This window comes from Copadichromis virginalis, linkage group LG18 (genome assembly GCF_057382275.1).
Source record: "Copadichromis virginalis isolate Kocher_CV1m ecotype Utaka linkage group LG18, C_Virginalis_male_GT1.1, whole genome shotgun sequence".
Classification (NCBI taxonomy): domain Eukaryota; kingdom Metazoa; phylum Chordata; class Actinopteri; order Cichliformes; family Cichlidae; genus Copadichromis; species Copadichromis virginalis.
The window spans coordinates 2866375-2883172 of record NC_140635.1 but is presented as its reverse complement, the minus strand read 5'-3'; the positions used below and the strand labels follow the sequence as shown (position 1 = coordinate 2883172).

At 40.5% G+C, this 16798-nt stretch overlaps 3 protein-coding genes across 6 annotated transcripts in view; 1 reads left to right on the top strand and 2 right to left on the bottom strand.

The window, feature by feature from the left end:
* LOC146686914 (uncharacterized) overlaps window positions 1–16798 on the bottom strand; it is a 280227-nt gene that overhangs the window by 147133 nt on the left and 116296 nt on the right. The window lies entirely within an intron of this gene.
* proca (protein C (inactivator of coagulation factors Va and VIIIa), a) lies at window positions 649–7409 on the top strand. 2 transcript variants are annotated; one of them, XM_085440122.1, is made up of 10 exons: window positions 649–733; window positions 968–1031; window positions 1111–1194; window positions 2187–2344; window positions 2533–2557; window positions 2931–3041; window positions 3409–3549; window positions 4317–4432; window positions 4785–4902; window positions 6403–7409. In XM_085440122.1, exons 3-10 carry the CDS (start codon window positions 1125–1127, stop codon window positions 6990–6992), a joined length of 1329 nt encoding a protein of 442 aa, XP_085296248.1. In that variant the 5' UTR covers window positions 649–733; window positions 968–1031; window positions 1111–1124; the 3' UTR covers window positions 6993–7409. The 2 variants fall into 2 exon arrangements, with proteins under 2 accessions (XP_085296248.1, XP_085296251.1); XM_085440125.1 differs by having other exon boundaries at window positions 657–733; window positions 996–1031.
* dusp28 (dual specificity phosphatase 28) lies at window positions 9829–15785 on the bottom strand. Of its 3 annotated transcripts, none has more exons than XM_085440162.1 (3): window positions 15375–15781; window positions 13984–14403; window positions 9829–12293 (listed from the first exon to the last, which is right to left on the bottom strand). In XM_085440162.1, the coding sequence occupies exons 2-3, from the start codon at window positions 14326–14328 to the stop codon at window positions 12192–12194; spliced, it is 447 nt and encodes a 148-aa protein (XP_085296288.1). In that variant the 5' UTR covers window positions 14329–14403; window positions 15375–15781; the 3' UTR covers window positions 9829–12191. The 3 variants fall into 3 exon arrangements, with proteins under 3 accessions (XP_085296288.1, XP_085296290.1, XP_085296289.1); XM_085440164.1 differs by having other exon boundaries at window positions 12195–12289; window positions 15375–15785; XM_085440163.1 differs by lacking the exon at window positions 9829–12293 and adding an exon at window positions 12797–13888 and having other exon boundaries at window positions 15375–15785.

Genomic DNA, 16798 nt, shown 5'->3' with positions numbered 1-16798 from the left:
GATTTGATCTTGTATAAATAAAATTGAATTGAATTGAAAACCAGATGGTGAATTTTAAAGGAAAGCATACCAGGCTGAAAACGCTACGCCCAGGTGAACAGAATCCACTTTTTGGGATTTCCTTGCCTGGATGATTGAGGATGCATCCAGCAATACTTGGCTGTGGTGTCTCCAGCTGTTTCTGCCCACAACCAAGTATGATGAAGGTTATAACCAACATGTCTGTCTCTCAATGCATCTCACAGACTGAGCTTGCTAGCGTTAGATGATAACTTAGCACTCCAAACAGCCAACATTATCTTAGCTTTTAGTCATACCAAGGTCTAGTCTGGTTCACAGGCTTTGGGCTTTGCTCAGTATCTTTACAGATGTCTTGTAGGGTCATAGGTGTTCATGCTTCCAAAGACAGTGATTTAAATGATAGAGACATGAAGACTTCATCCACGTCCATGTTTGTGGTGAATAACCACAGATCTATTGTGTGGTGGGTACACAGTGAAAAGTCCCACACTATCGTCGTCCTGCTAGTGTCTGAAGGTTTGTAACATTTTGTGAAAATGGGGTCTGATGTGTAGCAGAGTGGGTGGAGGATAAAGGGCAGGTCTGTGTTGACAGTGTTGGTGGACAGCGATCAGCTGCAGACTGTGGACTCTCAGTAAACACTGGGAGTTAGTTATTAACACAGCAGAAACAGCGAAGCATCGTCTCTGTCCACGGCTTCCATTCTTCACATGTAAGTACCAAAACTCTCCTGAAAGCCCCTCGTTTCTCCGTGACTCTGTTTCATGTCCTGAGAACGTTTTAGGATGTTGTCTCTGTGGCCCTGTTGTTAGCTCACAAGGTCAAAGGTCGTAGAGGTTCACACGGTGATCGTGTCCTGCTGTGCCCCTCTGACTGGAGGCCTCTGTGTTCCCTGCTGATCAATCTTGTAGAAATATTCCACTGAGAGATTTTTTTTAACTGGCAGTGAGGACTCGGTTTTGTCTCGTCTGCAGCTCCTCCAGAACTCAACTTTTCAACCCCTTAAATCTGTAAGTGTCATTATGCTGGATGTTAATGCTAACTGGATAAACACAAGCAGTAAAGACATAAATGTCTGATTTCCTGCAGGAGTGATCGAGGTCATGTCCCGCCTCGCCCTCTGTCTGTGTGTCGTCGTTGCTCTGTGGTCGGCGTCAGTCATCAGTCTGTCAGGTGGGTGTGATCAAAGACGAACGGGATAAGTAAACATCAATACGTCTGTAAAAGAAAGAAGAGACACGGAGGTTAGGTAGCCACAGATTTTCTGTTACACGGGTGTCTTGGAGTCTCACTGAATTACATAAACCTGACGGGAAATAATGTGAGAGCTTCACTGTCAGCAGGTCAGCCGTGGAATCTGTTTTAGCAACAAAGCATTCATCTGCCAAGAAAGTGAACCTATTGTGCTTTTACCTGTTCCTCAACTGGGCGCTCATATTAAACATGGACAAAGTTTCAGGTAATGAGGTCAGCGAGCACACCTACCTGATCCTGAGCCAATCAGAAGAAAGCTGGCTCCAGTGGACGGTGACCTTAAAGCAGCGGTCCCCAACCTTTTTTGCGCCACGGACCGGTTTATGCCCGACAATATTTTCACGGACCGGCCTTTAAAGTGTCGCGGATAAATACAACAAAATACAACTAGTACCGAAAAAAAGATTTATTCATAACACACGTGAAAAGACCCAGGAAAACCGAGTTAACGATAAAAATATTAACAAAATAACCCTGAAAACCGATAAAAACCCTGAAAACCAGACATTTCACACCTGAGCCTCAACTCTCGTGGCCAGGTACCAAACGACTCACGGACTGGTAATATAATATAATATAATATAATATAATATAATATAATATAATATAATATAATATAATTCTCTCTCCTCTGGGAGATGCTTCAGTCACCTCAGACTGTCCAGATGCTCGCTGATGTCCTGGTCCAGATCTCTCCATTTGTCGTCTCATTAGGAACATTTTCCAGGCATGCATACAACACACGGGAATCACATGAATTGATGAGAGTAAATTCACAGAATCCCAAAGATTTAAGTCCAAATGACAACAAAGTGCTTTCCAAAAACGTGATGTTTGGGGAAAAAACAGTTAAAGAAGCCGTTGTCTTAGCACTGGTCTGCATCACTGTTTCACTCTCTCTGTGTGTTCAGTATTCTCGGACCCACGACGGGCTGACATGCTGCTTCGCTCTCGTCGGGCGAACTCCTTCCTGGAGGAGATGAAACCAGGAAACCTGGAGCGAGAATGTAATGAGGAGAAATGCAGCTTTGAAGAGGCCAGAGAGATTTTCGAGACCAGAGAAGCTACGGTAAGATGTCTCTTTAACACACCGTAGATCAAAATAAGCAAAAATATCTGGCTTTTTGATTTATGGCTGATGAGAACATGACAGGGTAGTGTCGACTTGACAAATACCCACAGGAGGTGTGTGTGTGTTGTTCTGCAGCGATGACCAGATGAGTGCGATTGGTGATGTTTGTTTCTGTGTCTTTACAGCTGGAGTTCTGGACAGTTTACTCAGGTAAGACAAGTTTGTTCAGCTTGACAGTGAAAACATACTAAATATCAGCTTTAAAAATAATACCATGTATAAATTATTAAATATTATTTTAATATTTCTGATGACTGGAATGTGAATGATGTGTAGACTGAGGAGAATTCAGGACAAGGTTCTTCACAGGCTGCATCGTTTATTTCTTGGGATGGGGTGTGATATGCTTGCCTGATTACCCAAAAGCACAAGATTACAGTACATTTACAACAATACGACATCAAATAAGATTTAGCCTGCTTCTGTCTTCCTCCCAAAGCGTCACTAAGGCGAGGCTTTTGACATCTTCTTTCTTTGCAGATAGTCATGGGAAAAATACTCATGTTATCTGACTGTATTTCAGATGGGAACCAGTGTGAGTCCAACAAGTGCAGTCATGGAGACTGTGTGGATATGCTCCAAGCCTACGATTGCCGCTGTCACTCTGGATATGAGGGCAAATACTGTGAATATCGTGAGTCAGTGTCTTTGGTTACCTAGGAGCATTTCTAACGTTATATTAAAAAAAGACTACAAAAGTGAAGCAAGGAGTGTTCAATATAATGAAACTGCATCAAGCAACAAACCACATCTTTAATTAAAGCTTGAGAATCAACGAAAAGAATACAAATTACCCACTGTGCACACAAACGAACCTAAGTAACAAAGCATTCACGAGGGTTATTTTTTTGCTAAAACTTGTTAGCGAGACTTTGTCTGGCAGCTGGACGTAGCTGCTGTTTGATTTCTTTTACAGGCGGAGTCACATCAATGTAACATTCACTAAAACTTAATGTGAAACCTGAAAAGTTCCCGTGTTCCTGTTTCCCATCTCCATCTAGCTGTAACAGCCACCAACTGCTCCGTGGATAATGGCGGCTGCGACCACGATTGTACGGAGAGCAGTGACGGCCTGTCGAGGACTTGCAGCTGTGTGAATGGATACAAACAGACTAATGACTCCAAGAAATGTGTTCCCAACAGTAAGAGCAGTTCTAGTCTGACTTCACTTGCTGGCTGTAAACAAAATGTTTATTAGCAAGCAAAAATTAAATTCTCTCATCACTTTATATAGACTTGTTATTCAATATATCTTTATGGATTATGATTTTCTGGACAATCCTTTCGATAATGAAGAGCTGACGAGTTGGACAGCACATGTCCTGACACGATTCGCACCTACTGGCTAAAGAAGCTAACTGCACTCCTTGAGTACCTGGAAGCATAAATGAACCACCACATGATTCTTAAGGATTAATCCCATCATCACCACATGGATGCTCCTGTCAGGCATCATAGGAGCTAGCATGAACAGGCACATGGCTCGGTACATGAATGGAGCCCAGAAAGGAACAGGCAGAAACACTAGAGCTGCAAGACACAGGCCTACTAGTAGACAGAGTACTCAATGTCTCACACATGGATGCTAGAACAGGACCCTAAGAGCCTTCATCAACTTAATGGGGATGTGGTGACACCATTAGACACTTCAAGCCAGTTGCACAAGTCAAGTCATCAAGTGAAATTCACTGATGCTGGTTTACTTGCTTACTTGTGTTTCCATATGAACCACAGTTAGTAACTGATCTCAGAACAGTGAACGCAGACTAGTGGCAGTTTGCTTCGCACACTGCTCATCCACAACAGGCAAGCTGCTGGCCTCTCAGCTTGAATGAGATGAAAAGAGAGAGATTATTTTATGTTTCTCTTAATATTTTTCCATTGTAGCTTTAATACAGTGTTTTTACAGGTCGATCATCCTGTGGACAGCTGTTAGCCACCACATCATACAGCCCACCACCGAAAGGCCTCCGTCCCTGGATGGTGGGGGGGCAGGTGGGCAAGAAAGGGGAGAGTCCATGGCAGGTACTACAAAAAAAACCTACAATACACACTGGGTGTGTCATGCTGGCAACTTTAGCTTGTTAGATTTGTATCCTTACAGCAGCCTGCAGTCTGAAATCAAAGTGCTGTAATGGTGATATGATTATTAAGATCTTAAGACTCCAACATCAGATGTTGGCAACGCCCTCTTTTTATGTTATATACATTTGAATTTGGTAAGAAATCTGCTAATTTGTTTAAATCTGTTCTGTTTTTTTTTTTTTCAAAGATTGAACTAATATGTGAAACAAAGCTGTTTCACAATGTCAAGATGTTATCTTGTCAGCAGAATCCAAGTTGGAGCATTAATACCTGATAGTGTGTTTATCTGTAGGTCCTGGTAATGGATTACAGGAGTCGATTTCACTGTGGGGGTGTCCTCATCGATAAGAGCTGGGTTCTGACAGCTGCTCACTGTCTTGAAAACAGCTTAACGTTCAGTGTACGACTCGGTGAGTTTCCATTGCAGATGACAGACACTAATTATAATTAAATGAAAAATAATCATAAATGAACGACATTGAAGTGATTAGAAAGATCAACGCGGTAACGAACTGATTAACAAACTGATTATACTGAAGTACAAATGATTGGAGAGACTGCCTGTAGTTTTTACCTGAAAGGCTGATAGGGTCTTGTTTGTTCGCCCACAGAGAGAAAACACTTCAGTTTACCTTAAATTTAATTTGTATGACACAGAAATAAACTAGAAGCAATATATAAAGTTATAAAAATCACCACAGTGAAGTTTTTTAATTTCCTGTGATATTGGGAGAACAATAAGGACGAGACTAAAAGTGATTGTAAAGAACCCTGGACCAGCTGATAAACTGCCCAGAGTTTTGTTTTTGATGAACAGACATAAATTATCCCAGACAAACACCATGTTCATGCTCATGAGTGTAGTTATTAAAAAAGAAACACAGGCTAAAAGGTTTACAAACTGCTAGGCATGCATAACTGGTGGAGTCACGTCAGTCTATGTTTGATATTTGGGTGAAGAGAACAGCATCGCTGTCAACTGATCACCAGTATTAATTTGTATTAGATGGCAGGAAGATGCCATGGGACTGATCTGTAAACCTAAACAGGTAGTGAGAGTGAGACTCCATGGCAGAGGCAGCTGGTAGGTCAGAAGGTTGTCACAATCCTAAGGACTCCATACATGAACATTAATTCAACAGTGACAAATAAAGCTGGAATACTACTACTATAATAATGGATTGCATTTATATAGCACTTTTCGAGACCCTCAACGTGCTTTACAATTCTCACATTCACACACTGGTGGAAGCAGCTACAGTTGTAGCCACAGCTGCCCTGGGGCAGACTGACAGAAGCAAGGCTGCCATATCGCACCATCGGCCCCTCTGGCCATCACCAGTAGGCGGTAGGTGAAGTGTCTTGCCCAAAGACACAACGACCAGGACAGAGCTGGGGATCGAACCTGCAACCTTCCGGTTACAAGAAGGTCACCCATGGGGCGACCGTGGTTCAGGGGGGTGGGAATTAAGTACACTGAGAAAACTCAATGTACTTAAATTTTCCAGTTTTTATTTTTTATTCAACTGTATATACAATTATTTGAAGTAATTTGCTATTTTGCCATTAAGCACTAAAACTTTACAAAACCAAGGTTGCTAATAGGTCACATTGTAGTCCAGGGGTCTCGACATCCAGGCTCCGAGGGCCAGTGTCCTGCAGGTTTTAGATATCTCCCTGGGTCAACACCCCTGATTTAAATGATTAGTTCATTATCAGGCCTCTGGAGAACTTCAAGACATGTTGAGGAGGTAATTTAGCCATTTAAATCAGCTGTGTTGCATCACGGACACATCTGAAACCTGGAAGACACCGGCCTTCGAGGCCTGGAGTTCGAGATCCCTGTTGTAGTCAGAGTGAAAACACACATCAGCTTTCATTAACCATGAGTCCACGCCCTGTGTTTTTAGGTGACTATGAGCGTCTTAAACAAGAAGGCACTGAGGTCATCCTGGATGTTGTCCAAGGTTTCAAACACCCGAACTACAACACCAAGACCATGGACAATGATATTGCCCTGCTGCGCCTACAGACCCCCGCTCCCACGACTGAGTACATCGTCCCCATTTGTCTGCCAGGACGCGAGATGGCCGAGCGGGTGCTCCACCTGAACGGCACGAAGACTGTTGTCTCTGGCTGGGGCAAAGAGGACATGAACAGCACTAAGCACAGCTCAGTGCTCAACGTTATTGAAATCCCATTGGTCAGCCACAGCATCTGTACTCAGCAGATGTTCCCCCACACGATCTCCAACAACGTCCTCTGTGCCGGTATCCTTGGACAGAGGAAGGATGCCTGTGAGGGTGACAGTGGGGGCCCGATGGTCACTCTGTACCGGGACACCTGGTTCCTGGTTGGCCTGGTTTCCTGGGGTGAGGGCTGTGGACAGCTGGACAAACTGGGAATCTACACAAAAGTGTCCAACTACAATAATTGGATCAATAGTGTGCGTGAAGAATGGGACAGAGGCCATCGCCCGGAAGGACGCCCACGCTTCTGAACCAATTTATCCACAACAGCTGTTTCGGGCTCTGTTCTGTTGAACCCACATAAAAATGTAACACACTTTGTTAAATAAAATGATTTACCATGAAGACGCAGCTGTTTGCTTTTTTAAAACCAGTGATTTCCACTAGTTCCAGACAATTTAAATTCCCTCTGACCTGTAGTGCTACGTATCTGTTTAAAATAATGTGAAATACTCAATTAATCAATGGAAAAATGTCTGCCTATAACAAAACCAAATGGTGTTTGCCTTTAGATGCTCTAAGTGCCAAAAAATATATTTGTATCAGCTGACTCTTTCCAGAAATTACTGATGAATTACTCAAAAAGAAAATCTTTGATGAAAAATGTAGGACTTATTTTCTTTGTATCAAATTACATCCATCAAATAAAGGAAAACATGCAAACATTACAGCTCAGCTGCTCTCAGTGTTTCAAGCCTCTCACCACACAGGTCACAGCCATAGTTTGGTAAGATATCATCGTCTCCTTGAACAGACAGATTTGATCATAGGCTAGGGTGGAGTCCTGTATCCATGAAGTGTACCTGCTAATTAGTACAGAATATGTCTTTGATTGGCTACACCACAGAGACTCTCTGTTAGTTTGATTCTTGGGTATTGAATATAGCTCCTGGGACATGGAACGTTACATCTCTGGTGGGGAAGAAGTCAGAACTAGTTGGTTCGAATTGTTGGCACTACGTTGGACATGTTTCTGGTGAGCCTTGGATCTGTTCATAGTTTTTTTATGGACAGAATATCTAGCTGTAGTAGTTATAAAAGGTTTTTATCTTTGGATTTTGTGGGATTTTCTTTGATGTGGTTCTGTGGCTTCATCGATTGGGGACCTTCAGCTTGTCCTGGAGCAGTTTGTGGCCGAGTGCGAAGGAATCAGGATTAGCATCTCCAAGTCCAAGACGACTGTTCTCAACCAGAAAAGGGTGGAGTGCCCGGGGAGGCATCGTGGTGGGGGGCAGCATCACGCCCCCCACCACGAAAAAAATAAAATAAAAAAATTGCTCGTACTCATGCTGCCCCAACATCATGCCAGTGCATATTGGGAATGGTACAGGCACCGATCGGTTTTCTATCACCCATTTGCTGGGAGTAAGGGCGCCCTCCGTTTGCGAGGTGCGCCTGCTGCTGGTGGTACAGGGAGGAGAGGGCGGGGCGGCGGGGGATTCTCTGGCTGGCTGGAGCAGCATCTAATAACCAACTCACAAAATAAAACAAAATAAAAACAAACCAACAAACACAAAAACACCAGACATCATGATACAGACTTATAATTTGCACCAATGTTTTTTCGAAATTCTACACGCGAAAAGTGAGCGCGAGAGCCCTCGGTGCGCCTGCTCGCTGCTGAAGTCAAAGTAAACTTTATTGTCATCTCCGCTACAGTCCAGTATATAGAGAGACGAGACGACGAGGCTCCAGTTACAGCAGTGCAAGTAAACAAACAATAAATATAAGAAGAGTAAGAAAATAAAAATACACTTTAGGACTCGGGGTAAAGGGATCAATAACAATTTAACATTTATAATTTAGAGTTTGATGATTTAAAGTCTCACACACAACCCGTCGAAAGGGGCGGGGCCGGCTGCTTCCAAATAGAGCACATTTCATTCATAATGTTGTAAACCCAAGCCCATTATGTATTCATGATTTGAATCCTGGGTTGTGTGAAATCCCAGAAATAAGCCCTATAGACAAATCGAATCTGTGAACTAAGGTGTTGGTCTGTTAGGTTATGTTGTGGTGATTCTCGGGTTGGGGGATGTGTGTTCATACTGGAGTGCAAGATTAAAACCAAGATGGACAAGAAAAGTTCAAAGCCATCAGGTGCTCAGTTTATAAAAAAGAGAAAAGAAGAGGAGGAGAAACGAGCAAAAGATACAGGTAAGCAGATGTGTGATTGGATAATGGCAGCTCATCCTGAAACAATCAGAGTCAGAATACTTTATTAATCCCTAAGCAAATTATGTGGGTTACAGGTGCTTCAAGAAGAAATGGTAAAAAAATAGCAACAGTAACAGACTAAACTCCAAACAATACATTATGTTACAGATTTTAATACTAATTAGTCGTTGTCAGTTGTTGATTTGTCCTGTTCTCATTGTATGACGAATTATGATGGCTGTTTGGTAGCTGTTTGCATACTATGCATACTCTCTCTCTCTTCATATGTGTGTACGTGTGTGTGTTTCTCTGGCGAAATTCAGCATGGTTCCGACAACAGTTTTATGTTATTGTACAATCCTTAGTACATTTCGCGTGTGTGTGTTTGGGGGAGGGCAAAGGGAGTGTTCGCCCAGGGCGCCAAACAGGCTAGGACCGCCACTGGGGACGAGTTACTACCCAAGGTGTAGGAGTTCAAGTATTTTAGGATCTTGCTCACGAGTGAGACGTGCGATTGACAGTTAGGCTGGCGGGACATTCACAGTCATGCGGCTGCTGTACCAATCTGTTGTGGTAAAGAGAGAGCCGAATGAGAAAGCCAATTTGTTATTTCACTGGTATATCACGCCATCGGCCCTCTGCTCAACACCAGTAGGGGAAGTGTCTTGCCCAAGGACACAACGACCGAGACTGTTGGAGCCAGGGCTCGAACCGGCAACCTTCCGATTACAAGACGAACTGCCAACTCTTGAGCCACGATCACTAGACTAACAACTGTGAGCCTTACTCGTGTCTTTGGAGTATTTATATTGTGGTTTGCAGTGTTTTTTACTTCAGCTTCAGAAACAAACACATCTCAGGACAGGAATAAAACATAAAGTTAAACCTCGGCCAACATATTGTAGACAATGACCACAGAGCTCATTTTTGAGTGATCAACATTTAACTTTATTTTTATTTTCTCACAAACGATTGTTTACAGCAGCCTGGTCTTAAAGAGGCAGGGCAGGATTATTTCTTTAAGCGCCTGTTATGGTAACACCCTTTAGCTAACACAGACATCTGTTTGCTTTTATAATTATAGACTCATTACAATAAAAACTGAGGTCACAGGTGGTTTAAATAATATCTGTGCAAATAAAATCATTGCTTTTAGATTCAAATGGCAGCATCAAAAGGAGGACACACCTGAGATCAACAGTAAGACTCTGCAGACACCAAAGATTTTCACAAGGTTTTTTGTTTTGTTTATTAAAAGATAATTATTAACCAGAAGCAGCATTAAAACTCACAGAACACATTTAACATATAAAACTGCTGAATTTCACAGACTTACATGTTTTACATTCAGACTTAATAAGCTGCCAAAATGTTAAAAATTCAGACCGTTTCCCACATATGTACTTGAATGTGTTTGTTTCTTTTCTACTATTTTAACCTGAGTATTTAATATGTTGTATATTTACAGAGCTTTAAGACATCTGATGGAGCATTAAAAAAACTGACAATTAATAATTCAGTGGCTCTTTAAGGCAAGACATTTTTGTTTGTGTTCTTTTGTTTTTATGCCCAGTTTCAAGATTTTGTGCTTTTAGAGATTAATAATTAATCTTCTTTCTTTCTTTTTGTTTTTTTGTTTAATTAAACATAAAAGACCAGGAACATGTTGCTTTCCTGTTCATGTCCAGGAAAATGTTTTTCCCGTGTATCATTCAGAGGCTGATTCATAGAATATTAATATAAACTGTTACTTGATCTCGACATTATTATCAGTTTTATAAGGTGATTTAAACTAAAAAGCTTTCAAATCTCTAACTTGTAACAACCTTTGACTTTACTATGACAACATAAAAAGTTTAAAGATTTCTGTTCTGGAAAATTTCAGCTTTTCACTTATTTAAATGAACAATTCCACGTTGGCATATGTTAACCTAAGTTCAAATTAAATCTCAGGTGAAGTTAAATTGGAGCCTCCTGGGAAATAATTCTTTGACAAATAATAAATGTAAAGGTTTTGTGTGAATTTAACAAGTTTTAACAGGAGAGGCTTAAGTAACTGGAAAGCTCCATATTATCACATCTTAACTGAAACTCTCAGTGTAACATCATCCGTGCTCTACAGTGAAACTGACCTAGGATCAGTGAGATAGCCTCCTAAGGTTACATCCTGTCAGAATAAAATCCAGGTGAGTTCTCATTTAATCAGGTTCACAAGAGAGACGCTGATGAAGATCGAAATCTCACGTCACGGTTTATTATCATCCCTGAGCTTCTTTGTGGATTTTTTTAATGTTTCAGATCAAATTAAAGAGGAGCCTGACTCGTCACGTGTTCACGGGGCTGCATTCTTTTCTGTGTAAGTGATTCCACCTAGAGGTAAAAGGTGGGACTGCAGCCACGTGTGCTCAGACTTGGACAAGAAAAGAAAACTGAGTGTTTAGACAGAAAATAATCATTCTTTTTGATTTTCTTATGATTAGTGAACCACTGAGAGGACAAGCATAAAAATAATCAGTTTTTATACTATTTTGTTGCCAATTATGGTTTAAAGTATTTTATTTTAATTTAAATAGAAGTATTGGCTGCAAAGTAATCAATAGTGAAACCAACGGTGAGCTGCAACCTGATAGATCATAACTGATACTTGGATAATAAATATACTTCTTAGTTCATATTTTGAACTTTTAGATATAAACCACATTTTCGCTCTTTTTGATGTCTTCACCTTTTATTTTCCACAAACTTGGTACAAATGTTGTCCTGTCTGTTTTTTCTTTAAGTGCTTTGTAACAAAGTAAAGGTTTATAAAAGAAATAATGTTATTGTGATTACGTACAGTAAATGAGCCTCGTTTTCTGTAGATGAACATCATGTAGTGTGTATATTCAGTACATTTAGGAGGTAACAGTTCCACCTTCACTTCAGCTTAGTTCAAATTTTATAGTTAATTTGTCTTCTTATGTTATTTGACTTGATTTTAAAACTTTCTATACTTTTTCTCATCATCTCCACTTGTTCAGTTTTTGTAATAAAAACTTTCCTTAAATATTGTTTTTATCAGGTCACATTTTAGATACTTGGATATCTTCAGTATCCTAACATTAAAATAAGTTCAATACATATTTGTTGGGACTTCTTTTTAAAAACAGGCCGTAATCTAGAGGTTAATTCATTCATCTAAGCCTTAATTAAAGTGACGGCGTGTAAAATCCTGCAGAAGAGGAGGACGGAGGTGAAGAAGCTTCAGCACTGCTTCTGTTTTCAGCTGCGGACTCTGAGTTTTGTGAGAAGGATCAGGACTTTCCTCGTCTCCGCTTCAGCTCCTCTTCGTATCTCTGCAGCTGAGACATGAAGCCCGGGTTCGGGTCGATCACGTGACGAGCCGTCTTGACTTTCTGGGAAAAGGGAAATGAACAGTGACGAGCTCTGGTTGCTTCTAAGGATCTGTGGTTGCTCTGCATGATTTGTATTTCTGTACTTTACAATTTATTTTAATATTTTCTAAATATTTTTGTATTTCATAAAATTTTTCCTGTTTTCTCTTATTTGTTTTATGGACATATTTTTTTTTTGATTACCTGTCATGACGTTTGCAAAACTTCAGTCCTTCATTTCTGTCAAATCATAAAACTCATTTAATGTTTGAAGTTATCGGAGAAACTGCGGGAAAATATTTTAGTGAACAGTATAACATCTGATTTAAACTCTAAATATAAATTAATAATAAAAAGAAATGATGATTAATAAATAGATAATGCATAAATTCAGCTTCTTCTCAACACAACAAGATGTGGAAGATTTTTTAAAGTATTTATGCTGTTTTTCAACAATTTTTTCCAAAAAATTTTAATTTTACGTTACAAAAAGCAAAAAAGACATTAAACAAAGATGTGTTTCTGTTGTTGGGGTTAAACAGATAGTTAATGTTATGAATATAGGTCAGTAAATAAAATTTAATTAAATAACATTTTTTCTTTTTCATTTGAGCCAAATCTGCAGCACAAAACAGGATCAGGGGTGTCAGCCTTCAGAGAAGGGCTGATTTGTTGTATTTGTCCCTTCTGAGCATGAATATAGCAACGCTCAGTGTGCAGCTCATCTTTCAGTGTTGTGTTCAAAGGCACTTTGGATAATAAAAGCTTCAGCGTCAGAAAACAAACCTCTCAGCTGCAGGTTGAGCTCAGTCCTCCACATTTTTGACCTTCATGCAGCAGGATTGGGCTGATTTAGACAGCTCAAAGCACAGTGAGACTTATAAATAGGATGATTGGCATTTTAAAATCTGCAAAATAATACTTATTAAATGATAAACAAAAACTGTATGTGTGAAAAACTCTGAAGCAACCAAAAGTTCAGCACTTTTTCTGTGACTTGTGTTCACTCTATTACTCTTTCAGTCCTCAGACCTTCATTTGAAGACTTGATCATTATTTATCAGCACGTTCTCCCAAAGCGTAATGCTAGGTGACAAATCGTCAACATATTACGTTTTCAAGGCACCCAACACATTCCTAAATGACGAGATTGGAAAAATGAGGAAATATGACAACCGTTTGGACTCAATCTACACATCTTTGTTCATTTTCTTCAAACCTCTTGGGAAAACACTATTTAACGTCATTAAAGTGCTGGTTAAAGTTAGGAATAAAGTTATGGTTAGACTTAGGGAGAAGGTTAGGTATAGGGCTGGAATACATGGCTGGAAGGTCTATTACCGCGGGAGCGTCATTCCACTGGATTTCATCCATAACCTGGTGCGGACCATAAGAACGCGGAAGGTCACTTTTCGCGTTCTCACGGTCCGCTGCGGGACGTGACAAAACGTCGAGATGTTACGTCTCGGGAGTGAGAACAGTATTTATGGAACCTAACAGCTCCTCTAAGAGTGAACAAACTCAGCAGTTTGTTTAATCAATGTGCAGTTTATTTTCCAATAAACAAAGTGTCACATTTATAATCTGCCTCACAGTCAGCAGGAGGAGCTCGGGGTCTGTGGAGGGTGGACAAAGTTCATCACTAACACCAGATGCCAAAGTTGTAACCTGTACAAAAAGTAAAGTAGAGCAGGGTGGGATAGATCCTCACCTGTAAGGCGTCTGTCAGGGACAGTTTGCGGTGCTTCATCAGGTAGGCGATGCAGATCGTGGCCGAGCGGCTGCGTCCGTTCTTACAGTAGACGACGCTGCGTCCGCCGCGGTTCGCCTCCTTCTGGATGGCGTCGGCACAGCGGTCAAAGTGGCTGTACAGGTCCTCGTTGGGGTCGTCGTAGACGGGTATCTGCAGCTTGGTGATGCTGCTGGAGGGAAACGGCTGCTGCTTGGACACGTTGATGCAGAGCGTCACCGCCTCCTGCTGGATGAGCTCGTCGCTGCAGGCTGAGCGGGCGTTACTGATGAACAGAGCGTTGGTGACTTTACACAGCTGCAACATCCTGGCCAGGCTGTGGAAGAACTGACCCTCGTGGGCTTCCTTACACTGTCAGTGAGGCTCACAGGTAACTAGTGCCTGGAGAGAGAGCGGTGTCGGGTTCAGCAGTCTATTTAACACTGAGAAAATGATTAGTTAGTCTCTGACTCTGTCGCAGAGTTCAAGGCTACACCCGTCCATCCACTCTGACTTCCTCCTAAAAGTAAAACTAAAAGGAACGACATTCATTCTTTACTTTTAGTTATTATTTAAATGAATATCTTTTCTGCTTGCTGAAGTAGAAGTGTGAAGGTAGAGCCTCGCGTAACTTCTGATGTGCGTTTGTCAGCTTCTTTTTTTAACTGTACAGTGTTTCACTTGCTGCATACTGAGCTGAATCTTTTACAGATATTACAGATTTGTTTTTTGTTAAAGAAAAAAATAACCTTCTCTTTACATACCAGGTCTTGAATAATCTGGTCGTCTCATATCGTAAAACTCTATCATGTTACTCCATCAGTCGTTAACTTTTGTCTTCTCTCTCCTACAGTTTCTTTTTTCTCATTGTTCTTCATGTGTTTCTCACAGAGGATTGTTTGATTACCTCTAATATTGTATTGTACAGCTTCTGCTGTTACCATATAAAGCGCTTTGTAGTGGTAGTGGTATAAATAATAACACGTTTAATGTATTGATGAAAAATATATTTGCAAGATTAATCAGGACCTTATTCACTGGATCACATATGAGATTCTTTTGCTTTTCCTTGTTTCACATTTCTGTAAATAAAAGCTGGATAAAGTACACGTCAGGATATCAGCTCACACTACAGGATTTTTAATCACTTAAAATAAATGTAATCATTTAACCTATTGATGATTCACAAAGAAAATAAATCTTAGTTGAAGCATTTTACTTGGCATATGTCATCTCAATAATATAATAAAGGTACAGACATTAAATATTCTCTGTGGCCCCAGTGACAGAGATTTAAGATGTTCAGTTAACCTACAGAAACAGCAGGCAGTGAACGCCTCACACTCGCTGAACACAAGGACGCCGTGACTCACGTGCGGCTGATCTTCAGGCTCCTTCACGCTCAGTTTGTGCTTTAAAGACGCGCCATGTTCGCTTCGTGCTGACAGGAGAGCTCAGACTGCTCCGGTCTGTTCAGGCCTCCTCATGATGACCCGGAGCTGTTCTGACCCGCAACCGACACCGCACACAGAACAGCGCACACACCACAATGCTGCTATATTTACCGCTGCTGACAGCCGCTCTGCTCTGGGTCTTAAAGCTGCTCAGATCCATGACTAAAATAGATGAATATTTGATTTTCATTTGATTTTATTATTATTGTTTTTATATGTTTTTGGAACTGGGTTTGTTTGCATAAAGATTGAAATGATAATTTTAATTACAGATAAATTACATATAAAAAATAAGCATCTGTATTGTATAAATATTGCACCTGTTAATGCCATAAATAATTCTGTAATTTTTTTTGTTTGGATTTGTACTTTTAAATTTATATTAACTTCTATCAGGCTTCATGCACCAGTACTTACTTTACTTAAAAAAAAACTTAAAATGAATGAAACAATGACTTCACCTCATCATATTTTTATTTATTTATCATCTTAATATACTACAATGCCAACAAAATAAAATAAAATAAGTAATATTCAGTCAATTTCATCTGCTTACTTTGCTTTATTTTCTCCTTATTGTTTGTTTTTTTATCCTCTTTTCAGAAAATGATCCCAAAAACAAATTATGTGCATGAAAAGAGTCGATGCGAGCAGGTAAAGTCATTGTTTCATTGTTCTTAATTTTTTATTATTTTTTTTATTTTTATTTTTTATTTATTTATTTATTTTTTTTGGGGGGGGATTTATTTATTTATTAAAGAAATTAATGATTAAACTGTTATTGTTGTATATGTATTACTGACACTTTAAGAAGAGAGCAGGCAGAGTGGAGTGGGTGGATGATTTGTGACTGAAGGAGAAGGTTTACACGATGGTAGTAAGAGCTGCTGTGATGGCTGCTCGGGTGACATGACACGTGACACATACATGATAAGCTGTAAATCTTATAAATGTCGCAGTGATGATTTTTAGTAAGTCTTTAAAAGACAAGTGACATGACACCGTGACAGCGACATCAAACAAATAAACACGCTGTCAGATTATGGTATAAGACCATATTATACAGTGAAAATGGAAATGATGGCGGAGGGTAACACCACCTGGGTCTGGGTGCAGTTTCCCCCCCTCCAGGGGCAAGGGTACCTAGACCCGGTTTGTAGAGTACGCTTGGGGAGTGTGATCGTGTGTACAGCGTCTCTTTATGTCTGTCTCCACGTTGGTTGAGTGTGGAGTAAGTGCATATGAGAGCATGAGGGTGGGAATGGATGTTTGTGTCTGTGTGTGCCTGTATGTCTGTGTCTATATGTCAGGTTGGGTGTCAGGCGCCACCTCTCTGGGGACAT

Excerpts from the sequence above, each read along its gene's own strand:
- proca (XM_085440122.1), top strand. The coding sequence starts at position 1,125 with ATGTCCCGCCTCGCCCTCTGTCTGTGTGTCGTCGTTGCTCTGTGGTCG. Across the intron at positions 2,558-2,930 it reads GTTCTGGACAGTTTACTCAG|ATGGGAACCAGTGTGAGTCC; the intron begins GTAAGACAAGTT and ends ACTGTATTTCAG. Across the intron at positions 4,903-6,402 it reads AACGTTCAGTGTACGACTCG|GTGACTATGAGCGTCTTAAA; the intron begins GTGAGTTTCCAT and ends CTGTGTTTTTAG.
- dusp28 (XM_085440162.1), bottom strand. The coding sequence starts at position 14,328 with ATGTTGCAGCTGTGTAAAGTCACCAACGCTCTGTTCATCAGTAACGCC. Across the intron at positions 12,294-13,983 it reads CCCTGACAGACGCCTTACAG|AAAGTCAAGACGGCTCGTCA; the intron begins GTGAGGATCTAT and ends CCCTTTTCCCAG.